Raw genomic sequence first — 26,175 nt, 5'->3', positions numbered from 1 at the left:
GAAGAAACAACAACACCAGACTCTTGTTTTACTTTTGCAAATCCAAACTTTATTTGTGGTAAAATCAGAACAGATGCACAGTTTTCTTCCGACGTGCAGTGCTCCTCTTCGTGCACAACTGCTAAACTAATACATAAAGCAAATACTAACTAGCAGGCTTCGGGGTGCTGTGTGTCCACACCAATGGGGACTCTGGCCAGTCAGGAGTGGCAACAACTCTGTTCACCTTTTATTGTGATGAGTTGATATTTAAATGAAACCTGGGTGGTTTTATTTATTTGTTTATTTATTTTTATCACACCCTGCTCTTTGGGACTTTCTAAATGCCTCGTGTCAGTGGGGACTCGCACAGATTGGCGACTTAAGTAACTTCACTCCGATTGGCCCAAAGCTCTCCCCGTCGTGAGCGTCGACACACGGACGCCTGAAAATATGCAAATCACAACAACTAGAACCACAGTTAATCCTGTGTTATGAAGACTTTATAGATCACCACTTGCCAGACATTCACAACAAGGGTATTATTAGGGGGGAAGGAAAAGTGTATCGACTCAAATGAAAAACTGAAAGTAAAAAAAAAAAGAACAAAACAAAAAAAGGTAAGAAAAACATCTGAATTTGAGAGAATCTGGACACTTGTTTTTTGTACTGCACGTTTTCTTTTTTTCACTTTTATACAAAAATGGTCTTAAATCGCGTCAGATTTGTTAATTTCCTATTAATCCAAACCTTGGCATATACGGTGGTATTGTCTCAAATTTTTGTTCGCCAATTTGAGTAATTCGGTGCGTGGTCGATATCGTTATTAGCAAATGGAACCTGGTGTCGGAAACAGGTTCCGCGGATCTGATAACGGAGTCCAATGTGACTTTAAGCGGCGTAGGACGTTTCTCTTGATATGTCGCAGTAGCTGCGGTTCGCCTGTTGGGGGGGGGGGGCCCTCGCTCCCTGCCCCTGACGAGTTGCACATCTTTGAGCGTTGAGACGGCAGACAGACGAGACGCTGTGGTGCCGATGGACAAGTGTAAAAAAATTTAAAAGGTGTTTAGACATCAAGAGGCGGGACCATAGAGAACCAATCAGCAGCAGCCAATCGAGGCCAAACTGATTATAAGGTTGGAATTCTTTCCTAGAATGATAGAACTTGATAAAACACTGCCACCTAGCTTTCGGGGGTGGGATCTGCAACTCGCGTCAACACTCAAAGATGCGCATCAGGTTTTTGGGCCTTCCACACAAAAGAAATCGGTGTTTTGACAGATTGATCTGGGTCATTGACAAGCTTAGTCAGTTTGAGATTTTTGTTATTCCTGAACGTTTGGTCACAGCTTGCTACGTCGACATACAAGAGAAATCCCTACGCGTTGCAACTTTTGACATTTAAAAAGCTCACACTACCCCAGAAAAATAGAAATTTTCACTCATACCAATGACATTCAACATTCAAGTGCCAGTGTTTTTGTTTACTGTCTTTTGGTCAAGTCACTTTGTAAAATATCAACTTTCGTATTAAGCTTATAAAAATAAATATTTCCTAAAAAGGCTCGATAAATTACACAAATTAGCAGTCAAAGTATACTCAAGAACTCTGTGTGCAAACAGCTGATTTTTTTTAAACAGTTGCTGTGAACTACAACTCCACCTGGTCTCAGCCCGCCCCCACCCAACACAAAAAAAATGGTTTTGTATTCGGAAGAACCTTTATGCCCCAAAACATCACGTGCATACGCGCAGCCAAACTCACACACACACTCACACACGCATGCACGCACACAACTGAAGAAACCTCTCTATCTGACACCTGGCTGTGCTACACTTCAAACACTCACCCCCCTTCGCACCTCTCAGAGGCTGTTGGTAGGACCGCTAAGGATTCAAATCCAAAGTCAAACTAAATTTAGTTTATATTTTTCTCCGCAGATTTCCTGCGGGATTCAAAGCATCTTCACGACAGAGGGGCCCTGCAGGCCGCAGCGACAGGAGCGTAGCACCAAATGTTGATCAGTGACAATCTGAGCGCGCCTGCCGACGAATAAATAGGAAGAAAAAAAAAAAAAAAACTTGAAAAAAAAAAAGGAATCGACGCGGTCCGTTTGCCAACCGCGGTAATGCCGTTAATAAGTGTAACAGACTCCCCCCTTTCTGCTCCGTTAGGGCTGGGCATCATCACCCTGCAATTTAAGGCATCAAAAGGTTTTTCGAAAAACTAAAGTGCTGGATTTCTAGACAAAAAAAAAGAAGTTTGTTTTTATATTCTTCTCTTTCCAAGGCCCTACAAGGCCCGAGCCTGGTAAGGCTGCTCAGAAAAAAAGAAGAAAAAAAAACGTATGCAGGATTTGTCCCTGTGGCGTTCTGACCCCACGTTATCGTCCAGTCCTGTTTTCCACCTCCCTGAAGGCAATGAAGATGGAAATTTCCAACCACAAACAAAACAATAACATGACACTATGTATACGTAAAAAAATAATCAAAAAGAGAGCAAGGAATCCAACCATCATATGACCTAAAACCATCTCGGGCCGAGCCGCCCCCGCCAAGGCTCCATGCTGAGATTATTCGTAGAGTGGTTAGCATTTTACGGTACTGGAAAAAAAAATACCCAGCCTTAACCAACGCCATTGGCATCACTTCAAGGCAGAATCGGGGTGAACTTTCATTTATTCATCTTAAATCTGTGCCAGCTCAGCGCTCCATTCGAAACAATCCAACAAAAAATAAAGCAACACAATAAACCTAAGGAATAGTCGTGAATTGGGTGCGTGGTTGTACATCTAGCCCCTGGCCGCCCTTAGAAACAGGCCGGCCAGTAAAATTGCATTGCATATATACACTCAACTCCAACAATGACCAACGGCGACACTTCTTGCTGCGCCTGCAATACTTTGTTGCTTCTTCACTATTTCGCCCTCGCTGCCTAGGTTCAGTTCTGCAGGGTCCGCCGAGATCACTTCGCTCCAATCCAGCCAATCCTTCACGACTGATTGTCATCTTCGCAGCTACTTGTGACCGACCGCGCGTCTTAACCCCCCGCACCCCTCCTGTCGGGACGGCGAGCTACAGTTCACAATCCCGAAAAGTCCAAAAGTTAGTATCTACTGCGAATGGCACAGCAGAGAGTTGGCCGACTGTTCGAAATTTCTCAAGTGACCTTCAGAGCCTGAGGGTGAAACCTTAGGGGGTTATGGAATGTTTTACGCAAAAGGAAATCATGGATGAATCCAATTTATGTTTCGGTTTGTCTCGCACGGGACCGTGAAAGGGATTCAGGCGCAGACTGAAAACGGTCGGACCAAACTGCCAGCTGCCAGTCAACAGAGGCTGGCTCTGTCATTTCCTCCGTCAACCTAACAAATGTTGCTGTGCACCCCTGATCTGATGGAAGCCCCCCACCAACACCAACACCAACACCCCACCATCAACACCAACACCCACCCACCCACCCACCCACACCATGTTTTTTTAAACTAGCACAAGGTGACCCAGGTGAAAGAACATAAGTTGTGACTTCTCACCGAGAGGCTTCAATGCAAAACTATTTGTAATGACGTTAGAGGCCACTAGATATCCCCCCAACACATGCGGAAAATCTGCAACCCCAATTTGAGGTTGAAGCTAGTTGGGAAAAAAAAGAACAAAAACAAAACAAAAATCAGAGTTCTAATAAACCTAAAGCCTGCTGCCAAACTGTATTTCTTTTCTGGGTGTTTTTGAGACTCCTTGACCAAATAAAAACAACAACACTCGCATATGTCTAATGGTCTCGGCCATAGCCAGCGAACAATATGAGCAACTCCCCCCCACCCCCAGTTTACCCCCCTGAACTTTACGAGCCAGAACGCCGCCTGGCCCTGCCGCCATCCAACTGTTGCTGCATTGTTTCGCTGGAGACGATTCCTATTTTACCCTATTTACACGCCCGCTATCGCCTTTTTAAGTCATTGTTCCCGTAAACAAAAAGGTTAAGACCCCGATGAGGAAATTAAAACACGACAACTGTCCGTCGTCTCCACGAGGCAAAAAGCGCCCCCTCTCGTGGCGCTCAACAGGGACGTAGCGAGCAGATGAACTGCAAAAAAAAAAATCTGCCGCACAGCAGGGCCGAGCCGAGCTCGCCAGAGAGCGATGCTCCGGTTGCACTACCGTGAGCACACTTTGCCTGTCCTGTGTTTACTGCGTTCAAGTGTCTCGGGACCGGCGCCGCGCCAGTCTCAGCGCATGAAAACAGTGGAGAAAAAAAAAACCTCAAACCAAAACATCAAAGAGAACAAAAAAAAACCAAAACAAGTAAAATATTGTCAGATGATCGTATTTACTCATCGGACAGTAAGACAGGACGAGTGCTAAAATGTGCTACATGGAGATTTCGGGGAAACGCGTCCTCTAGAAATCCCCCAAGCTGCCCCTGCTGCGATATGAAGACACCTTCACGTTTTATCCCTGACCTCGACAACAAATTGTCTGGAGTGACTTATTAGTTATTATTACGATTATTCTTTTTTTTTGTTTGTTTGTTAAGAGAAGACTCCTCGTGTAACTCTCCAGGATAGAGTGAGCAAGAAAATTTTGGTTCGTAGTTGGTTTTTTTTCGTCGTTTCTTTTGGGTCGTGTGTATCGCGTTGAGAAAAGAAGCAGAGTTTTTACCCTCAAGAGCGACGTGCCACTAAGAGTCAGCTGATCGGCGGCGTGCACTGGTGCAGTTCGGTGGGAGTTGTGTTGTGTGGCTTTTTTATTGATACAAAGATTGCCGAAGCGGAACGAAAAAGGCGTCAACAAAAAAGGACTATCAGGAATGTTCTGTGGGGGGGTAGGGATCAAGATCGGGATTGAGTGTGTGGGGAAAAACCCCAATGCAAGACGAGTGACGCTGCTACAACTGCACCAAACGGGCCGGACAATTAGTGACAACATGGCTTTGAGAACTCCAGATTTTTACGCTCGGAAGAGAGCAGCAGGCGTGACGTGTCGGTCAGCTGGTAGAACTGGGTTTGTTTTCTTCCCAAAAGCAAAAAACCAAGTGTCCAATATGTGTATTTCCTTTTGGACCAGTTTAGATCGTTTTCAAGGTGGAATGGTTTTTAATAGTAATAGGCTTTTAGGAACCAGCTCATCTGTGACCTCCTGTGACAAATTTGAGCTCCAATAGACAGATGAGGAAATCGCTTTACATTTCCTCGTCACATTAATATATATTCTTTTGTTTAGTTTTGACCTTTTTTGTTTTGCCAAGGTTTGATTTAGTTTGAGCCTAGTTTTGTTTCTTTCGAGCGGAACGATTTGAAGAAGAAAAAGAAAAACATGTTGAAACCTGAACATTACGGTAAATATTATTTCATATTTCTTTTTTTTCCTTTTCCTTTAAGTGACCGTCGGCCGACACTTGCAGCCGGTCATGTATCATGGCAATGAAAGGAAAAAAAAAAAGAAAAAGGTTGTAGTAACAGACAAAAGTTCAAATTTTTAAAGGCACAGTACAGAAACAAATGCTCCTCTCGTGTGTTTGTTTCGGCATCGACGTCGTTCTCGCGGCCGCCGTGATTATGACAGCGGCCGCGCTTTTGCAGCGTCGCTGCAAGCGGGCGGCGACATCTAGCCGACGCAAAAAAATTCTTTGACACATCGTTCTCAGATCTATCGGAAACTTATTTTGACATGTTTCAAATAGGTGGACTGAGGAAAAAAAGAAAGAAAGGAAAAAAAACAACAACAACAAAGAAAAACATTTCCTGTGTCTGTGTCCACACGTCAGCTTCCTGTTTTAGACTGGATTTCCTTTTTCGCTCAGATGTGACCATTTTGGCCATCTCAGCTATATAATGACAAGGGAGAAAAATAAAAGTGTTGGCCTGTGATTTACCACACGGCCGAGCTTTACACACTACGATGACTTTGTGAAGGTACACAGGGTGCCTGGCTGGCTTTTGGGTGAACGCAGACAGTGACACAATGAAGCCAAAAAAGAAAAAACAAATCTAAAATGGAGAAGGAAAAAAAAAAAGGCCCCTTCTACAGACATTTACCAGGGCATGAAACCTGAACTGTGGATTAACTAACAGGGGATTAAAAGAGCTCTTTATTGAATCTGTTAATTTTTTTTTCTTTCTCCACAAGATCAACTGCTGAAAAAAACGTCCTCACTGAAACCAACACATCTGCAGCTAGTTATAATAATTAAAAATAAAAAAAAAAGAATGGAAAGAACCACCTTCATAATCAGCCCAATGTGAACAAGTGAGATTAACCAGGACTTGGAAGATGAAGAGAAAAACAAGGAGAAGAAGTAGAAGACGGTGGTACATGGACTGGAAAGGCAGAGGTGGATACGGAGGTGGGGGTGGGGGGCGTTCTCAGAAAGGATGTGGATCCATGATGGGGGAGGAGGGGTGGAGGTGGAAGTGGAGGGGAGGCCTATATAAATGAGTATAAATAGTTCAATAACATGCATGTGGATTCTGGAGAGGGAGGGCAGGGGGGCGGGGGGGTCTGGAGGAGAGCGGTGGAGACGGAAAGGAGGAGAGGGAGGATGAAGTTAGAACAAGAGAGAAAAAGCGGGGGATGAGTGACGGGGGGAGGGGCAGGGGTTGAAGAGGGGAGGGCCGAGGGCCCTCAGTTGCCCCACCAGTCGACTTGAGAGTGCGAGTAGTTGCCCCCGTAGCCGTCGCTGGTGTAGAAGTTGCCGAAGCCACCTGGGGCGGAGGGGGAGGGGAGAGCGAGAGTCAGAGTGAGCGCAGAGGAGCGGCTGGAAGTCAACCCTTGCCTACCTGGACTTCCTGCTTGGCACAGTGACCCAGCACAATCTGGACTTGTCACTGCCTTTGTCTAAGTTTAAAGGTTGTAACATTTGTAGATTTGGAGAAAAAACAGTAACGTCAACAGGTTCCTTCCGAGCTGGCCAGCGAACTACAGTGGCCTTCGCACACCAACCTGGATACCTCGTCCTTCTCTTCTTTGTTGGTTAGGTAGGAAAACCAAATTACTTTTATTGTACTGCAACGCTTTTTAAATGTATAAATGTGCAGTATATCAAGCTTTTACCAATATAAAAATAATAAATCGGTCAAATTGCACACACTAGACCATTAAAAGGTAAGAAAAAGAAACGCCTGCAAAGACCAAGGACTAATTATATATACGTGTCAAATAGTCACTACTAGGGCGTCAATCAAATCGCAATCTTTGCCGTTAGAAAATCTTGTTTTGTCCTATGCAATTTATCATTCATCCCTAGTCGGTACTGGGCCAATAGGGATCGACTCTCAAAGCAGTACCAAATACCCATGCGGGAGGTTCTCTAGAAGTTATACATTCCTTCAATCCTAACCCATTACTAGGAACTGTCAATGTTTGCTTTGCAGGACCCCCACACGGCTGAAACAGACGTAGATTCTTAGCTTTCACATCCTCACCTCCACCGAAGCCGCGGTTTCCTCCGTGTCCCCCCTGGTTGCGTCCGCCGCGCCCTCCAAAGCCCCCGGCGTTGCCCCCCGCCGCAGTCTGGCGGTAGTCACGTGCTCCAAAACCGCCAGCGAACCTAGCGACAAACCAACAAGTTGTTGTTGTTGTTGTTGTTGAAAGTCACGTCCAGGCTTGTCTGCGCTAACTCGGCACCAGAGGTGCGTCGCTCACCTCTTAGAGCGCCCCCTGTTGCTGCTCTTGTGCTGGTGTTCGTAAGCCAGGCTCTCCAGCCAGGAGGGGACTTCCTGCTTGGCCTCCACCAGGATGTCCAGCAGGTCCTTGGTGATGTTTCCATTTTTATCGTTGAAGAAGGACGTGGCCAGACCTGTGGATGGATCCCTTTTTTTTAGGAAGTGAAGCAGTTTTTTGCGACACGAGACGTCGAACGTTGGGACCAACGAGTCTCACCCAGGTTCCCCACTCGTCCCGTTCGTCCGATGCGGTGGACGTACTCCTCGATGTCGCTGGGCAGGTCGAAGTTGATGACGTGCTTAACGTTGGAGATGTCCAAACCACGAGCGGCGACCTTTGGAAGGCAAAAAAACAAAAAACAAAGCGGAACGCTTCACACGGGGCACAAAACGATTCATGCAGGGGGGAAATACGTGCCAAAGTGAAGCGCCGTCTGACCGCTGTGGCCACCAGGATGGGGCACTTCCCCGATCGGAACTGGCTCAGGGCCTCCTCGCGGTCCCGCTGCGAGCGGTCGCCGTGGATGCTGGTGCAGGCGTAGCCCTCGCGGTACAGGAAGTCCTCCAAGGCGTCGGCGCCCTTCTTGGTCTCCACAAACACCAGCGTCAGTGAGTCCTTGCCTGGCAGAGGGGAACACGGCTGCTGTCAGCCCCTGGAAGAGCGACCTCTAGTGGGCGCTGCAAGCCAACGGGAATTTCACGGCCGCCGCCGAGCTACTCTGTTGCTGAGCCGGTGCGTTAAGTTGTGCACTTGCGGATGTAACGAAAACCTTGTAATTGTACGACCGTCCTCGTCCCAGTGTACAACCAAAAGGCGGGACAGGATTCGTTGCCCAAAGTCGGTCCAACGAAGTTTCCCCTTTCAGCTCGTCAGCATCGGTCCTTACATTTTGTTCCACTTTAACCAGCCCATATTTCTTCCGCTGATATTTTGAAGAATTTAGCAAATTACGGAAAAATTCAACAAAACCTTGCTCAAAATAAATTTTAAAATATAAACATTGCACATTAGCTTAAGGTGGTTTTGTTTGACTTTTTTTTGCCTTTTCAAAAACAGCTGATGTGCAAATTGTTGGCTGGAAACAGACCTGCAGGTCAGCACATCGTTCACGCTACAGCTGATGTAATGTGACGAGCAGAAACGGTGCAGCAGCAGGCAGGAGGGGATTCAGTGTGGATGTACAAAATTTAAATTTACAAGAGGAGGGAAAAAGAAAACAAAACAAAAGAAAACAAAACAAGCAACACTACATTCACTGTGTTGTTTTGGGGTTTTTTTTCCCCGGCGGTGGAACCACTGATGGAAAGAGTTTGGTCAAAGTTCCGAAAAAAATGCGTCCATTTCTGCAATTGAGGTTGGAGCGCGACCAGACTCTCTCCATCGAGGCCTGACAGGAGGACCAGTGGCGACGGACGCAATGCCAGCTTTTTTCTTTTTAATACAAACTCAATAAATAAATAAATAAATAAATAAATAAATAACATGAATACAAACAGCCATGTTTGAGATGAATGGTACACCAAACCAGAATGTAACTGAAAAACAAAGGGGGAAAAACAAAACAAAAAACTAAAAAAAACAGAGGTCCTCCAGAAGGGAAACAGGAAGTGTCAGACGTGAAGACGTGAAGCACTTCTGGCATGGAGGGAAAAACTCACCGGGTTTCTCCATGCTGTCTCCGGTGCCGTCCTTTACCTCGCTGGGGATGACTTGGGACAGAACCACACCACAAACCACCAACATGTCAACTGGACTCATTACTGGGTGTGTGTGGGGGTGGGGATAGGGTGGGGGGGGGGACTCATGCTTTTAAGGGCAACCCGACTCAGGGTTTTCGCGGTTATTGTGGCAACTGGTGCCCAGACGGTCGAGCAAAACTTTACGCTACATCGTCTGCTAGAGTGACGGACAAATAGTGGGAAGCTATGCAAAACTACGGGGAGCCAGCAGGGTCAATTTGTGCCACCAGGTCTCATCATGGATTTGATGCCAGTTGCAAGCTACTCCGTGTTTTTTTTCCCCTCTCCATTAAGCAGCTTGTGATCTTCGAGCACGCGTTTACAAAGTAAAATGAAATAGGTAGAAGACAATCTTAAAAACTTAGTATGTATGCGAGACACACCCAGGGGGATGTGGCTCTGCGGTCCACTTCTCACCTGTGGCGCTGAGCAGGTCCAGCAGGAAGGACCTCTTGTCGCTCTCCTCCACCCACACCACCTTCTGGGTGATGTTCTCCGAGGTGGAGCCCACACGGCCCACCGCCAGGAAGATGTACTCCTCCAGGAAGTCCCTGGCCAGGATCTGGAGAGGAGCGACACGACAGATTATTGATAAATAATCTATATCTAATAATAAAAATAAAAACACGCTCTGCAGCTTCTCTGCGGCGGCGTCAGGAGGGGGCGCACCTGGATCTCTTTCGGAAAGGTGGCGCTGAACATCATGGTCTGCCGGATGCCTTTGTGCGGCATGGTGTCTTGCTCCACGATGCGTCTGATCTGGGGCTCGAACCCCATGTCCAACATGCGGTCGGCCTCGTCCAGGACCAGGTAGCTGAAAAAACAAGAAAAAAAATCAGCATATAATAAATCTAATCAATCAAGGTTAAGTGTGTAATATTTAGATTTTGAAGAAGAAACAGCGACATCAAGAGGTTACAATCTAGATTGCAGCATCTTTCACTTTATAACCAGACCCTTCCTCTATCTATATTCTTGTATATACAGTATATATATGAGAACATAATAAGGATAGGAAACTACACACTTTTATTCATGTATTTATGGACATTATATTAAGCTTTTTTCCAACACAAAAATCCTAAATCAAGCCAAATATTACACACTGGACCTTTAAAGGAAATCTGACACTGTTCCCCCTCAGCCATGGTCTTACTTGCAGTAGTCCAGCCCAATCTTGCCCCTCTCCATCATGTCCACCAGTCTCCCCGGCGTGGCCACCAGCAGGTGGCAGCCTCGCTCCAGGTCTCTGATCTGTTGGCCAATGTCTGCGCCACCATACACCACGCAGGGGCGCACTCTGGAGCGGTAGGCAAACTGCAGGGGGCGACAGCGGCGCTAAGTACACGTCTACGGAGGGCTTGGGATGATTCTGAGTTTCAGCGTGTGTGCATGTACTTTTCTGGCTTCATCGTAAATCTGCAGAGCCAGCTCCCTGGTGGGAGCCAGCACCAGTGAGATGGGGTACTGCTTGCGCCGCCCGTATCTTCCATTCTCCTGGACAGAGGAGTAATTCAGAGGAACTTTAAGCAGAATTAAGCACAAGGTGAAGTTCTGCAAGGCCTGGAAGGACTTTATCAAGCCCTCAGGCATCAGAATCTACAAAATGATGAACGGATGCGTTTTAAAAGTGAGTCTAACTTAAAGTTTGATGGGTATCTATAGGAATGCGTGATAGAAAAGTAGACACGAAAAATAGGAGAAGAAATATATATATATAGAATTTGAAATATTCCTTTAGCTCTGCACTGTGAGCTGCTTCCACTCTGGAAAGCAGATCTGGGCCATTATGTATCAATAAAATCAACCTAAATGAGTGGAATTGACCACGATGTGGCACTTCCTGCTTAAAGAAAAGTTCCTTGGCACCTGTCCGGACGCCTTGGCCGCGTTCAGAGCCTCTCCTGGTCCTTCAGTGTAGATCTGGCTGAGGATTGGCAGCAGGAACGCTGCAGTTTTCCCAGAACCTACAGACACAATAAAATCCCAGCCTCATCCCTCGTGCAAGGGTTGCCTCTTTCTATTTCTTTCTTTCATATTTTCGGTGACATCGTTGTACCCGTCTGTGCACAAGCCATGAGGTCGCGCTTGGACTTGACGATGGGGATGGCGTACTTCTGCACAGGGGTGGGTCTGGTGTAGCGGCTCAGCGCGATGTTGCCCATGATGATCTCGCCCATGTCCACGTCCTGGAACTGCAAACAAACAAAAAGCGGTGAAAAACGAGCAGGAGGCAGCTGATGGGGTCATGCAGTTTTCTGTTATCTTCATCATCATCATCATCTGCAGCAGCGACTTACACTCTCGATGTGGTGAGGGCAGTTGTGTCCAGTGGCTTCGACGGGAATGTCGTCGTACTTCTCAAAGTTGATCCCAGTGTTGCTGCCCGAGAACAACTCGCTGCGGACAAGCAAGGCAAAATTTAGCCCTCGGTCACGAGTCCAGCAAGTTCGTTTTTAATTGCTTAGATTGAGCCGAGGCATTTTTTTTTTTAGCAACAAAGGTATTTTAAATGTCCTTCCCCTAAAAACATACAGTGGTCAATTTGTATTTTTCTTCCCGCCAAATCACAGTTATTCAGATTAGTTTTGCCAAATTCATATCTGATGAAACTGTACAAAACTAACACATCGGGGGGATGAAGTGAGCAAAAGTCGATTATGAAAAAGTCTCACTGTTCGAGCCGCTCGTTGCGGGGCGTCGGCTTGGACCAGTCGCCGTCGTCTCTGGCCTCCTCCACCCAGCGGGTGTTTCCCCCGCCGCCACCGCCCCCGCTGAAGCCGCCATGGTCGAACCTGAGCGGCGAGGGGAAAGCGGAGGGATGAGTGGACTTGTGCGCCGGGGCGCGGTGACACAAGATCGACAGAAGAAAGTCGGCGTGCCCTCACCTGCCCCGGCTGGCGTTGCCTCGGTCGTTGAAGAAGGCCGACTTCCCTCTGTTGTTGCCAAAGTTGCCGTAGGCATCCTTGGCCGCGTTCCAACCGCCAGCGTCTGACGGAAAAGGAGGAAAAACAAAAAAGACGCAGATGGAAAAACTGTTTTAGGTTCCACTCGACAGCCACATTTAGCGCAGCAGCATTTACAGGCTCCCGTGGCTACTGTTTGGAGCAGAGCGGGAGAAACATGCGACAAGGTGAAGCAATCAAGTTTTAGTGCACAGTGTCACGACTTAACCACATTCAAGCACAAGAAAGTACAAGTGCACTGCTGTAAGATTTCAGGAAGTGCTCCTGGATTTTCAGCATGTTGCAAGTGAAGTAGTGGTGAAGAAATTCACACAAACTGACATTATTAAAACATCTTCACGCTCTCAAGAGCCTGACCCGACAGCATGGGCTGTGTCTCAATTCAGGGTGTGCATCCTTCGAAGCCTGCATTTAAAGGGGCCGTCAGGTCATAGCACTGCGCGAAGGCTTGTCCCAATCCACTAAAATTCGAAGGACGCTCCAAATGCGTCCTCCTTTTATCCAAGTCAAAGGATGCACCGCTACTGTCCTTCACAGACTCCTGAATCCCAGGATGCTTTGCGTGCTGCTGCAAAGCATCCTGGGATCCAGCTGAAATGGCGGCATCTACTGGCACCAACACACAACATTTACATTTAAGTATTCAAATTTCACGTAAAATATTACGTTTTTGCAGTAGAAAACAAGGCAGGAAAAATCTGTTTTAACTTATATCTGTCTAAACAAAAGAAAACCAAGTGTATATTTTTACCCTAGGGTTTTTACTTATTTGAACATCCAACATCATGGTTGGATGGCGAACCAATGGTTAGCTTAATGCTATAAAAACATCACTTCCGGGTTTGGCTAGCAGTAGGGAGCGGCGGTGACGCAACCAGGAAATACACCGAAGGCTAGACCGTCCCATGTGGTTACCAGGGAGGTGGGTTTGGGCTCGTCGGACCCGGCCGAAGAAGGATGCAGACCCGACTTGAGACACGGACATCGACTTTGTCTACTGCCAAGTTTAAGTTGTAAAAGAAGTTCAGAATTTAGACTTTGGCCTGCTGAAATAACCAACCAATACCATAAAAAACACAAACAAAAACAAACACAAACAGTCAATCAAGCAGATGAGCATTAAAAGCAATTTTTTTTCGGTCCAGTGAGTTCCAGTCTACCTGCTGTTTGTAAGAGAGCCGACTGGTAAACAAGGGCTGCACCTTTTGCTTCGTAGCCAGTGAAGCCCATTGGCTGAGCCGGATTCATGGGATTGAAGGCGCCCCCCCTGTTGCCGCGGTAGCCGCCGCCCACACCGCCCCGCCCCCGCTCCATGCGGGGCGGCCCACGGCTGAACGTGTTGCCCGCCGCCATCCGGTTGTCGTGGTAGCCGTTGACAAAGTTGTTGCGTCCCCCGTCCCAGCCGTCTGCGGAGGAAACGGCAGCCGGAATCGGTTTTCCGAGTGTGACAAAAGCGACGGCGGCGGAAGCAAAACTTCCAGCAAAAAAAAAAACTTACAGTTTGCCGCAGGTGCAATGGCGTAGCCCCCCTGTCGACCAGCAACAAAGGCATTTCCTGCTGAAAAGGGAGACATTTTCAAACGGCTCTTTAGGTAGATTTTTCACCGGGCACGCAAAACTGCATCGTGACCGGTGACAGAGAAAAAAAAAAAAAAAAAAAAAAAAAAAAAAAATCTCATCAAGCTTCCGTCAACAAGTCAAGAATTGCCTAAGGACCCAAGATTCCATCCTTTTATTTTGAAAGCGGGGGAAAGTCTAAGACTGTGCGCATTGTAGTCGGCTTGATCAAATAAATGAAAAGCACGGTGCAGGCATGAGCAAAAGAAAAAAACGAAAAAATACCCAAAGCAAGTAAAGTGGTGGTCAAACATAAACGATTGCCAAATTAAAAAAAAGAAGAAGAAAAGTGTGGAAATAGTGATATTTGACAAGCACTAGGGTGGTTTGACATGAGTTATGATAACTTTTACAGAAATCACTCAGCGTAAACACAACTCCTGCTTATATTTTTTTGTGTGTTTGTTTGCCAGAGAAAATGCCACATGGACGGCTTTGACTTGACGTTACACACCATTTTTGGAAGCGTCTTTGTTCCGCAAATGTGGAGGAATGTATCGCCCTGCGGACAGAGAGAGACAATGTCCATTTTAAATAATTTTTTTCCCTCTCCCCCACCCCAAAAAATATCCCTCGTTCCCCCCCGTCCCCACTCATGTAGTTCCTATGTTTGCACTCTCAATGGCATCTCCGGCCGCGGCGATGGAACCGCGGATACGCTACTAATGGAGATGGAATTGTCAGATCTCACTAGCAAGGTAAAAAAAAAAAGAAAGAAGAAGAAAGAAAAACAAAAATAAAATAAACGGGAGCAGAATGTTGGTCGTACAGGCAAAAAAGAAAGAAAGAAAAAATAAATAAAAAGACAGAAAACCACAGCGGCTGCTTACTGTTAGTGCCTCCACCTTGTCCATCCGCTGCATTTTGTAAGTCCAGCACAGCTAGCTGGATACACAGAAGAGGAGGAGGAGGAGAACGAGCACACACAGGTCACTCTCAAAAGAACGAAAATATTTATAACAGCGGCGATCCAACTCAGAACCAGATGCCTCTTTGAAAACTAAACAATGTGGACGAGCGGGGCCAGATCTGAGGCAGGATTTAAGAGGGGAGGCCTTTAGAACCTCTGCAACGGCGCGCGCGCGCGCGCGCGCACACACGCACACACACACACACACACACACACCTTTTAGCAAACAACCTCAACAGGCAGCGCTCCTATTGTGGTGACGTCAGAGCTCGGATAAATACATTTGGGAGAAGGGGGGCAATAATATTGACGCATACAGTTTTCAATGTGGGTGGCTGGTGGGGGAAAAGCAAGTGGTGGCATTCACAGAATCCCCCAATTTGACGCTTTTATTTGATTTCCCTGCAGTTGGGACGCTTCTCTGCACTGCAGCCGCACACGAACGAGGCTAACGATTGATTTTTCGCCTTCGACGAACGTCAACTTGCGCACAATCTTTACAATGGGTGGTGCGTGCAATATCCTCTAAGCGCTCGGTGTTCCACATTCGACGCTGTCTGCTCATATAAAACGCTGTTGTGAACAGAGAACACAGAGTACTCTTTCGGGGGGCGCCAGTCAGACACAACAAGGCTACGTCGCTGGTGACGCAGGAAAATTGAGCATTTGTTCCATCGCTGGACACACAACACAAAAACAGTGGCCCACGGTGATTAAAATACATAAGCCGGTGAGCCGACAATTCACTGGCAAGTGCGTCGACTCCCGTTAGCTCCGGCTGCGCAATACCTCCATTTTATCGCAGCACCGAACTGCAAAGGCAAACGCAGTTCAGATAATAGTTGGAAGGGTGCGCTTCATGCGCGCACCGGGGAAGGCCGACGGCGTTCACCTGGGCACCGTCGTCGTTTTATAGTCGATAAGAAAACGCCGCTGCTGACAGACACGGTTGACCTGTCCCTTCAAAAACCACGTAGCGGCAGAAACATGGGTGCAATGCGTTTAATGGCAGCGCCTCTCATCCGTTGCGGCCGTGAAAGTGGCCGAAATGAAGCGCACCCAACACTTAGCTCGCACGATAGCATCTCGCTAGCAGTGTTTTCGTGCTAGCCGGCGAGCTAACCATTTATCCCCCCCTTCGTAATAGCGCATTTCGCTCGACCGACGATGCAAGAGGCGTTTTTTAAGAAAGATAGAGAGCAGGGGTGCGTCTTACCTGCTGCTCCAGACCGTGAACATTTTCAACGGCCACATGACTCATAACGATAGAGTACGGGGGAAAAATGTTGTCGTTGAAAAAAGGGACCTCTTTGTTTGCCGGGTTTGATGTAATGTTAATTCTCCTCCTGCCTACCCTCCTTTTTTCCGGTGGCGGTCGCTACGACAAATGGCAACACTTTTTTTGTTCTGCTTTGTCGCCCAGCGGGAGATGCCGATGCCGAATTCGAGGCGATGCTCCAAAATCTGTATTTTAGCTGGAAGGATGGTACTTCGTGGAAACTCTGCTGATGTCGGCTCGCTCTTTAGCCGAGGCTGACATCCAAGTCGTGCACCAGCAAGCAACTCGGGGGCAAAAAAAACATCCGGTTATGCCAAAATATAAGTTGTCAAACGTTACCCTAAAAATTCTTTCTGCTCGTCAAACGAAACTAAAATTTGATTTTAACACGTTTCCTTAATACTTTAGAAGTAATTGTGAGTAATTGTGTAGACCAAATGTGAGTAATTTTAAATTTTGTGTTTTTGTTACAAAACTAGAAGAGTCAGTGTTTACTGCTTCGACTGAAAAGGAAAAAGTGGATTTTGCCTCATTTCAGCGTAATGTCGTCATTGAATGTTTTCGAGAGGAAATAAAACTATCGAGAGTTTTGTTGGAAGCGCAGTTGGACATCCTCATTTCCGGCCAGGTTGTTGAGAACGCATGCAAGCTTGATCAACTCGTCCGGAATATTATTACCCAAGCATCGCGAGAATTCAGCAAGTTCATCGCGATGTTGCTGCAAAGAGGTTATAATGGGAGGAAAAAGTTCACATAAGCAGAAAAAGATCAGTGTGGAAGTTGCTTGAATGCATTTGTGGTAACAGGTGTGCATAAACATGGCAAATATAGGCATGCATTTCTCTCACGGTCCGTTGTATCCGGACCTCTGAATGCTCAAATATTTGCCAAAATGTATAAAATACAGTAACAACTGACAATATTAAGTCATGCATACAAGCAGCAAGTTAACACATAAAGTTAGACAATACATTAGGGATCGTTCATGCTACATGTACAGCCCTAGACAGGCTTGTCAGTAAATTTATGAATTTGGTCCAAGGCTGCCTACTAGCGGCGATAAAGTGTCACGACCGTTTCTACTCAAGTATGGAACTTGAGTAGAAACTTAAAAAACCTCTCTCACCACACACACACACACACACACACACACACACACACACACACACACACACACACACACACACACACACAAAGCTATGTGCACTGTACACTCGTCACCCTCAATAGAATGCCAGTTGTTCGTCATGCAAACTGATGGATGTTAATTAATCACTCAACAGTATTCGCCGGAGACAGAGGGACATTAATCAGAAACTCATCAATTGGGATCTGTCAAGTATCCCAACATTTTCAAAACACTCCCACCTCAGGTGGAATCTGAGGACTCTGTCACCTGATTTGGCAACAGTAAATATACCCATATCCTTGTTGGGTGATGAGCCATCGCGCCTCATCATCTGGTTGGGAAGAGGTGATTCTTCTTTGCATTGGTTACATCTTGCTTTGCTGCTCCTCATATTGACTGAATCATTGTCTTGAGTATTTTTTCCTCTTTGTTGGCTTTTACAATCAAGAGCCAAAAGCAAAATTATGGTTAATTTTCTAGGCTTTTCTATTTATTTATTTTTATTTTCTTCCATGCACAATCTTGTCCTAATCTTCAGCCCGAAAGGTTTCCTGTCTTAAGTGATTGCAATCGATGTTTCTTCAGAAAGTCATATTACAGTTTCTGGAAACAACTTTTCAGTGCAGCGCGCAGTAAGATGCGAGACTACTGTAGAGTGCACCAAACAAACAGAGGAGTCCCCCCCCCCCCCTTTTTTTTCTCCTCCCAACAGCAAGATAGTCCTACTTAGTAACTTTCCACTTTCAGTCTGTAAGTTTCCACCGCCACAGAGGACATCTTAACATCTTTCACAGAATGTAAACACCATAACCTACTGTTTTACAACTAAAGACCTGAGGCGCTGCATGATTTGCACATAGTGGTCACATTGGTGTTCAGGGTTTCTATTAAAAAAACATGCCTGAACAAGTCAATTGGACCAGAATGACAAGCTAAGTTGCTTCCTCAACCAATGAGTGCTGAGTGGCTGGTGCGAGGATCATCGGCTGCTGCTGCTCTTGTGAAACAAACTTTGCTCAAATCGTTTAGCGAGGACATACTTTTCTTTTTTGTGGAAAGTTGAGCTTATTGTTGCATTGACAGGTGTGATCACACAGAATTCCATGGCGGTCCGACATCAAGTGAAACACTACAACACCAGTTTACAGTTAAGCATATGCAGCCATGAATGAGGACCTGAACATCAGGGATTTGTTCCAACTTTTTATTGCATATAAAAATTGCATCAAAAATCGTTTATATCACCTACCCAGCCAAACAGCAACAATGGAAGGAAAGACAAAGAAAAATATGAAAAACTTTTGACGTACGCCCCACTTCTCTCGGACGCAGTTCCATCAGGGGAATAAAAAAAATAAAAAATACAATTACAGCAATGTATCAAACAACAGGTCACAGTTAAATAATAAACAATCAAAGAACTGCTAGCCATGTTAACACCTAGCGCGCAAACACAGTGGCAGCTTTTACCAAATTTGAATACAATTTATTAAGTAGTTGAGTGTATTTTTCATGATATATGTGTATTTTGTGTGATCATCAAACAATTTGACATCATAAAACTGAATTTTAAAGTCATTAGTTTTTAGTGCTTAAAGCAACTCTAGGTAACTTTTCAACCATAAAATTATGATTCCAAACTCAGTAAAGCGATAGATAAATGATTAATAGGATCAATGGTGCCGCCTCGGCAGCAAGAGGGGGGTTGTGCCGGCTGTAACTGCACTGTCTAACTTTCACGCACGACCCGACACGGCTTCCTGTGTCGTCATTACATGGGACGAACCACTTTACGGCAACGTCACACGTTTATTTAGAGGCGGTCTTAGCCAGCGGCCACTTGGATTTTTCATCATTTCAACTAACAACATGGCAGAGCCAGCTCGGAAAGGAAAGAGGGTTTTGTCTGAGGAGTCAAAGAAAAGGAAGAGGGAACATGATTGAGCACGAGCCCGGACTCAAATAGATATTGGACCAGCTTACACTCAGTGGCGCGAGCTGAGAGAGGGAAAGGGGTTAAAAACTGACGGCGACCCAGCCTTGATGCTTCTGCACGTTGGCTACGACGTTATTGTCAATGTCTGTTTTGCATTTCGTATTGGTGTTTTTCCTGAACACATACGAGCGCTCCAGCTCTGTCGTCTCACTGCCGTCTTTTTAAGCAATACACTATCCTTGTTTGTGTAATTGTACTCGTCTGTCACGTTCAAAAGAACAATATAACAATATTTAAAACAAACAAACAAACAAACATGTAACGCATGTTACTTTACCTTGTCGGTGGACATATTTCCAAGTGATTCTTCAGTATGTGTCAACAAACCCACGTGAAGAACTGGTATTTTTCCTCTTTACGACACCGACAAAGAGTATTTGCGGTTCTCAACCAGCAGGGAGTAGTAATGAGTCCAAGTTACCTAGAGTTGCTTTAAAGTGCAAACATTTTTAACGATAACACAGGGACATTGATGTTGTAAATGCAATAAGCAATTTAGTGACGCTCTTGTAACAGTTGAAGTGTAGCAGAAAATGACCTTGCATTCCAAAAAGGTGACACATAATGTAAATATGTAATCAATCAAAGGCCGATTATCTAACAACGACACCAAGGTATGAAGAAATCTCAAGCAACAATCTAGGTCATCTGATATCACCCCATGATTGAGTCGTCTTCAAGGTTAATAACAAAAAGAAAGTTGTGCGCGATAATAATCGGCTTTAAAAGAAACAACCAGCAGCCGACAAACAGTGACAAAATTCGACCACTTTCTTCCCGGCAACTGAATCAAGACAGCGGTAGTAGCATGTTTCTAGATGCTTCTTTACCGACTTAAAGACAGTTGCCAAGTTGGGGCAAAGTTAAAAACAAAGTGAACAGGCTTCTGTACACACACATTTACTACCCTGCCGTAAAATAAAAAAAATCTTAAGAGCAGAGGCATTTGTGTAGGAATGAGGTTCAAATATTGTTCTGAACTCCCTTCCAAGCTTCAAGCCTTTCAGTTTTTCAGGTTTGGGTTCATTTACACAGAAAAGTAAATGAAGAGGAAGACCGCGATGGAAGCCACCACCGCCAAAGCAGCGTTCAGGACGACTCTGTTTCGAGGGGTTTCGTGGAGGAGCTCGTCCACCATTTTCTCCTGCTCCTGGACTGACAATACACGTTCGTCGGTCAGCTTCTCCTGCAGGCCACAGAACCACTCCAGGGCCTTGGTGCACCTCCCGCCTTGCGCTCCTCCTCTCCAGCAGTCCCACTCCTCCACCGCACATTCCCTCATGTGACCCTCTTTGGCTGCTTCAACATCGGGAGTTACGAGGTGGTGACCGTTCTGCCTCGGGGACTCAGCGTCCACATCTTCACAGATCGGCGGAGTGCCTCCAAGATGTGGCTCAATGCCGTTAGCGTCTACAGGGTCGTCCTGGCCATTTTCTTTCCCAGGCAAGCAATTTCGGTCAAGTGCAGCATGGTTGAGAGGCTTCAATGCGAGGACCTCACTGTTACCATTCTCCTTCTCCTGTTGCCTGAGCTTCTTTCTCCTGTTCAGCCCCCACAGAGTGGTGGTGCGTATTTGCTCCTTTTCGGGTGGCGCGGTGCAGAGGCTCACCACCACCGCCACCAAGCCCGACACCCAAAACAAAACGGCCGCCACGTACATAAAATGGATGTCCTTGATGAAGGACGGCCGCTCGTCCAGCTGGCTGCAGTGGGGTTCGTGGTAGACCAGCGCCAAGATCAGGCGCGACGTACCCAGGACGAAGCCGACCATCCCACCCCAGAAGGCGCCCGTTTCATTGCAGCGATGCCACAGGACACCGAGCAGAAAGATGGCTGCGACGGGTGGGGTCAGGTAGTCAGACACTTCCTGGATGTAGTAGAACATCTGGCCGCCTTGCATTGCAATGACCACCGGCACCCAGGCAACGCTGACGGCCACCATGAACACCACAAAGAAGCGGCCGACGATCACAAGCTCGCGGGACGAGGCCTGCTTCCGCAGCATCTTGTAAATGTCCAGCGTGAATATCGTGCTCGCCGAGTTGAAGATAGAGTCCAAGTCGCTCATCAGCGCCGCAATCATGACAGCCATGATGAGGCCACGGAGGCCAGAGGGCATCACCGACATGACGAGCCGCGGGTACGCCACGTTGCTGCAGCCGGCCGGGGAGCCGCACACCTCAGTACAGTGTTCTGGGCTGATGCAGGCCAACTCATCGGCAAAGAGGATTCTGGAAATCATTCCTACGAGTAGGATCACAAGGAAGCCAGTCACGTCGGGTCAGTGTTTAAGATTTCAGATCTGCCAAAATAGATAAAAAGAAGAAAAACCGTACCTGGAATCACGATAATGAACATTGGTAGGATTTTGAGGAATCCCGCCATGACTGTGGCGCCTTTTGCATGGGCGATGTTTTTGGTTGCCAGAACCCGCTGAACGATCACTTGATCTGTGCACCAGTACCTGAAAAAACAAATTCAGGGAGCTAAGAACGAACACTTGCTCGGACCAGATTGTCGGACAATCGCACCAAACCAAAGACCAAAAGGCCCGGGAATACACCTTTCGGTGCTTCACATACTAATGGTTACCAAATGGATGCAGGAGTCTGGCCGAGTATGAAACCAAGCCAAGGAAGGTCTGGATCCCGGACGCCTCGAAGCAGCTTGAGGGAATGGGGCTTGGGCTGCAGGTGGTGGTCGCAGGACTCGTAGTATGTCAGGTTGGGCGAGGCCAGCAAGATGGCCGAGACGTTGGGAGAAGCTTGCATGTACTTGGTCCACACACCTTAGGACATCAAGGCGGGACAGGGTTAAACAGTAAAGAAACTACAAAATCAAAAACTGCTGAAAACAGAGCAAAAGGTTGCCACCTTCAAACCCCCCCACTCTGTAGAGGCTGAAGCCGGTCAGGGAGAGCGCTCCCCCGATCATGAGGAATGCTTGGACCGTGTCTGTATAGATGACCGCCACCAGGCCCCCGGTGACCGTCAGCAAGGCCGTCATGGCAATGAGGAGGATGATGGACAGGTAGAGGTTCCAGCCCAGAGACTCCTGGATGAATAAAGCCCCAGCATAGAGGTCCACCGACAGCTTGGTGAAGATGTACAGCACAAGGGACAGCACGGCGAAGTACACCTTCAGCCTGCGCCCGCCGTAGCGCTTGGAGAGGTACTCTGGCATGGTGAAGACCCCGGACTGGATGTACACGGGGATAAAGACCCAGCCGAGCAGCTGCAGCAGCAGCAGGGCGTTCAGTTCCCAGGCGGCCACGCCGAGGCCGCTGGCGGCACCCGAGCCTGCCAGTCCGATGAAGTGCTCGCTCCCGATGTTGCTGACGAACAGGGACGCGCCCACGGCGGCCCAGTTCATGGTGCGGCCAGCCAGAAAGTAGCCACTGACGGTGCCCCGATTGGCCTTCCACATGGCAAAGAAGCCGATCAGCAGCACAAGGACGAAGTAGGCGGCGACGACGGCGATGTCCGCCGGCTGCATGGTGGTCACCGCGGCCATGTTGGCAAATGTTTTGCGTATGGGCGTCACAGAATGCGAAATATTTTCTCTATGCCCGCAAATAAGTGGGAAAATATTGCTGATACTTATATACTAAGTTTACGTCTTCAGTTTTCACTTCATCAAATAAGTAACAAAATCTTATTGAGATCAAAGTGACTATTGTCCCGTTTCCTCTGAGATTATTTTTTGTTTCAGATCTTTGGTCGTCGGGGACCGGCGCAGGATGCAGCTCGCTCTGAAAATGTCATTGCCAAGTGAGGTCAGGCAAAGAGGTCATCTGGATCCTGCAAGAAATTAAGATTTTTAAAAATGTGTTTTCCAGAGCAAAGCAAACAGACAGGTTCCACACATTTTTAAGTTGCTTTCAGGTGTATTCAAGGGATTCAAAATACACAGTTCAGCAAGTTCACAGGTCATCAAACATCCCCATCTCCAAGTTCACAACTCGGTCAAACTTTGATTCAAAGTCTAATTTTCTCCCTTATTTTAACCCAATCAAAACTTGTTTGACATGTGCCACTAAACTGGATTCTTGGACAAAATTTAGAAATAATTGTAGAGCGACTATCCAAAGGACCAGGGAGAAATATAGTCGCAGAGAGGCTAAGTAAGGGGACAAAATACCGGCAGGACACGCTGATGGATGAAGTCACAGCTCCGGAGACCACTTGCCATGTAAATTTATTGCATCGTGTTTGAGTGACACAAAATGCGGTTCAAAACAAAAATAAGGCCAAGCAAAGGAGAGCGGTCAGCAAAAGTAGGTCCCCCCCCCACCCTCTCAGTTCATTCCAAAAAACCCGCCAGGTGAAGGGCAGCTGATAATCACTTCTGCTGATGTCCCACCTACACCACGTGATGCATATCCCCGCATATGACAAATAATCCATCATAAAAACATCCTGTGAAACAACAGATGAACTACAAACATTCGCTGGCACATACAATAATTTCTGCAGACTGAAAGGGCAAAGTTTTCCACTAATGAACAAACATCTCCCATCACATAGCTGATAGCTCACATGTTAATAATTGTGTCAGCATTTAGTCAATTATTAAGTTAATATAACCAGACAATATTAAGTAGGCAAATAAACAGAAATGTAATTACTTACCAAATTAACCCTTCAGGCCACTAAAAAAAAGACGCTGGGGAACATTTTTGTTGATTATCTACATGCTTTCCAACAGCTTATCATGTGATTTGAGGCACATTAACAAGAAGCAAATATGAATAGTTATTTGTGGCTGATAAAAGAGCCAATATATATTGGCTCTGTGGTAGTCAATGACAGTAGAAGAACAAGTAACAGACACAATTTTGCAAAAAAAAAAAAAACGTTCAGCACTTGCTCCTTTTATTTAATCTAACATTTAACTTGCAACAGGTGCACGCTTGTTCGCACACGCCTGAACTGTCAAAATTGCTTTTGTTTTCGTTACTCAGAGAACCCAGTCAACCATACTAAAAGCCTGAGAGTCGTGACAGTATTTGCAAACAGCCCCCGACTCTTTTTTTCTTTCTTTCTTCTTCTTTCTCTAATTTTTTTTTTTACAAGCTGCAGGCACAGTGCAGCGCATTAACATCCTTTGTTTGTCTCAGTGGTATCCAACTGGCTTCCCAGTTAAAGCCAGGGTTGCGTAAGGCCCTCCGACAATACTTGTCCATGTGCTATCAATCTAACCTCCTGCCTCTGGATGATTTTTCTAAGCAGAGACATGTGTTTAAGTATTTCCCCTTCCAAGTAAACTTGGAAACCCACATCTTACTGCATCATTGATCCTCACATTTGAACATCTGTTGCAGAAAAACTTTGTTTAATATAACTCCAAAAAGCTAAATTTGGCACAAATTTCTGTTTATACTTTTCTTCAACAAACTAAATGTATTTTTCACCCCCAAATAAATTCAACAATAAACTTATTTCTAACTTGCCATTCGAAACAATGTAATTCTTACCTGCAGCTGCGGCTCTGGTCCTTCTGATATCCTCTTAGCAGTTCTCGGACCCGGACTGCCGCTGATTGGACGGAGCTCATCGCTATTAACGGTGCGGCAGCGAGGTCCACCCATCACCTTCGGCATCACCTAAGGGGGCGGGGCCGGGGTCGGTCAAGTGAGCCGCCGTAAATGAGCCGCACATTTTCAGTGCGGCCATGTTGCCGTACTTACGGCGAGAGAGTCCACTGAGAAAGTCAGCGTTAGTTCAATGTCGGGCGACGGAAACCGATGTCGGTTTTAAAAATAAAAGGGCAATCTCGCTCTCTCTCTCTCTCTCTCTCTCTCTCCCTCTCTCCCACCCTCGCTCTCTCTCTCTCTCTCTCTCTCTCTCTCTCTCTCTCTCTCTCTCTCTCTCCCTCTCTCTCTCTCAGATAGATAGAGAGCGAGACAGAGAGAGACAAAGAGAGAGAGAGATTGCTTCTCATTTTTAAAAGCGGAAGTTAATCGCTCGCCATTGAACTAACGCTGACTTTCTCAGTGGACTCTCTCGCCGTAAGTACGGCAACACAAGCGCACTGAAAATGTAGAAGCGGCTGGCTTGACTGAGTCAGAAAAACGGCCCGAAAATAGAGAGAGAGAGAAAAAAAACCGACAAAAGTCTAGCATAACAAAGATTTTTTTGTTTGTTTGTTTTTTAGAGAAATGCGAACAACAACTTGATCGTTATCTTGTTGCCGGGCAGACTATCACTATTACAGGGTGCTAGGGATGCACTTAACTCAAACATTTCTGCGCCTGTAATTTCCGTTTTTTTCTCCATTAGTTCTTTCTTGTACTGTTGAAAAAAAACAAACCATCACCATTACTTACTAATTCTTACTTACTTGTTTTTACTTTGTTCTGCTTATCCATTACAAAGCAAAATATTGAGGTGAACGAATGCATTTGCATGGTGGAAAGTGTGCATCAACGCTGATAGAACCCCATGCTGCCATACCGTACGTATGTCACAAAAGTGAGTCCACCGCTCACATGTCTGCAAATATTTCATTATATTTTTTTCATGGGACAACACTGAAAACTTTACTGTCCCATCAAAATAACTCAACACACAGTGTTAAATGTCAGAACCACAGGCAACAAAAGTGAGTACACCCCTAACAAGTGAGAGTGAGTGAGTGAGTGAGTGAGTGAGTCACTTTGATGGGACACTACATTTGCACTATTATTCAAGCTGTACACTGACTACTTTACATTCTATCAGAGTCATTTTCTTTAGTGTTGTCCTCTGAAAATACACAATTAAACATTTGCCTTACCTCATTGGACGGCCGCAGACCGCTGAGCTGCAGCAGCACCGCTTCCTGTTTGATTTGTGCCAGCGCGGCTACCATACCTCCGTCTCCTCCAGGGTCTTTCCTGGCGCCCCCTGGGTTT

General features: G+C 46.3%; 2 protein-coding genes across 12 annotated transcripts; both read right to left on the bottom strand.

The window, feature by feature from the left end:
- Positions 1-23: 23 nt before the first annotated feature.
- LOC142882632 (putative ATP-dependent RNA helicase an3) lies at positions 24-16,450 on the bottom strand. 10 transcript variants are annotated; one of them, XM_076017431.1, is made up of 20 exons: positions 16,093-16,450; positions 14,797-14,851; positions 14,421-14,468; positions 13,848-13,907; positions 13,510-13,755; positions 12,272-12,374; positions 12,059-12,178; positions 11,684-11,783; positions 11,443-11,578; positions 11,253-11,350; positions 10,782-10,880; positions 10,540-10,700; positions 10,053-10,197; positions 9,801-9,945; positions 9,303-9,353; positions 8,083-8,264; positions 7,861-7,978; positions 7,624-7,777; positions 7,404-7,528; positions 24-6,683 (listed from the first exon to the last, which is right to left on the bottom strand). In XM_076017431.1, exons 1-20 carry the CDS (start codon positions 16,135-16,137, stop codon positions 6,604-6,606), a joined length of 2,271 nt encoding a protein of 756 aa, XP_075873546.1. In that variant the 5' UTR covers positions 16,138-16,450; the 3' UTR covers positions 24-6,603. The 10 variants fall into 10 exon arrangements, with proteins under 10 accessions (XP_075873546.1, XP_075873553.1, XP_075873550.1 ...); XM_076017438.1 differs by having other exon boundaries at positions 13,552-13,755; XM_076017435.1 differs by having other exon boundaries at positions 13,848-13,904.
- A 2,030-nt stretch (positions 16,451-18,480) lies between these two features.
- LOC142882614 (sodium/myo-inositol cotransporter-like) lies at positions 18,481-24,847 on the bottom strand. 2 transcript variants are annotated; one of them, XM_076017421.1, is made up of 5 exons: positions 24,757-24,847; positions 22,154-23,080; positions 21,873-22,068; positions 21,617-21,744; positions 18,481-21,524 (listed from the first exon to the last, which is right to left on the bottom strand). In XM_076017421.1, the coding sequence occupies exons 2-5, from the start codon at positions 22,791-22,793 to the stop codon at positions 20,308-20,310; spliced, it is 2,181 nt and encodes a 726-aa protein (XP_075873536.1). In that variant the 5' UTR covers positions 22,794-23,080; positions 24,757-24,847; the 3' UTR covers positions 18,481-20,307. The 2 variants fall into 2 exon arrangements, with proteins under 2 accessions (XP_075873536.1, XP_075873528.1); XM_076017413.1 differs by lacking the exon at positions 24,757-24,847 and adding an exon at positions 23,430-23,897.
- Between the last annotated feature and the right edge of the window lie 1,328 nt (positions 24,848-26,175).

This window comes from Nelusetta ayraudi, unplaced genomic scaffold, assembly GCF_046127955.1.
Source record: "Nelusetta ayraudi isolate G7.1 ecotype Tasmania unplaced genomic scaffold, CSIRO-AGI_Nayr_v1 ptg000006l, whole genome shotgun sequence".
Lineage (NCBI taxonomy): Eukaryota > Metazoa > Chordata > Actinopteri > Tetraodontiformes > Monacanthidae > Nelusetta > Nelusetta ayraudi.
The sequence above is the reverse complement of the archived record's forward strand: the minus strand, read 5'-3'. Positions and strand labels throughout refer to the sequence as shown.

Excerpts from the sequence above, each read along its gene's own strand:
- LOC142882632 (XM_076017431.1), bottom strand. The coding sequence starts at position 16,137 with ATGAGTCATGTGGCCGTTGAAAATGTTCACGGTCTGGAGCAGCAG. Across the intron at positions 14,852-16,092 it reads TTCACGGTCTGGAGCAGCAG|CTAGCTGTGCTGGACTTACA; the intron begins GTAAGACGCACC and ends CTGTGTATCCAG. Across the intron at positions 9,946-10,052 it reads CCTTTCCGAAAGAGATCCAG|ATCCTGGCCAGGGACTTCCT; the intron begins GTGCGCCCCCTC and ends GCTCCTCTCCAG.
- LOC142882614 (XM_076017421.1), bottom strand. The coding sequence starts at position 22,793 with ATGGCCGCGGTGACCACCATGCAGCCGGCGGACATCGCCGTCGTCGCC. Across the intron at positions 22,069-22,153 it reads CAGAGTGGGGGGGTTTGAAG|GTGTGTGGACCAAGTACATG; the intron begins GTGGCAACCTTT and ends TGATGTCCTAAG. Across the intron at positions 21,745-21,872 it reads CAGACTCCTGCATCCATTTG|GTACTGGTGCACAGATCAAG; the intron begins GTAACCATTAGT and ends TTGTTTTTTCAG.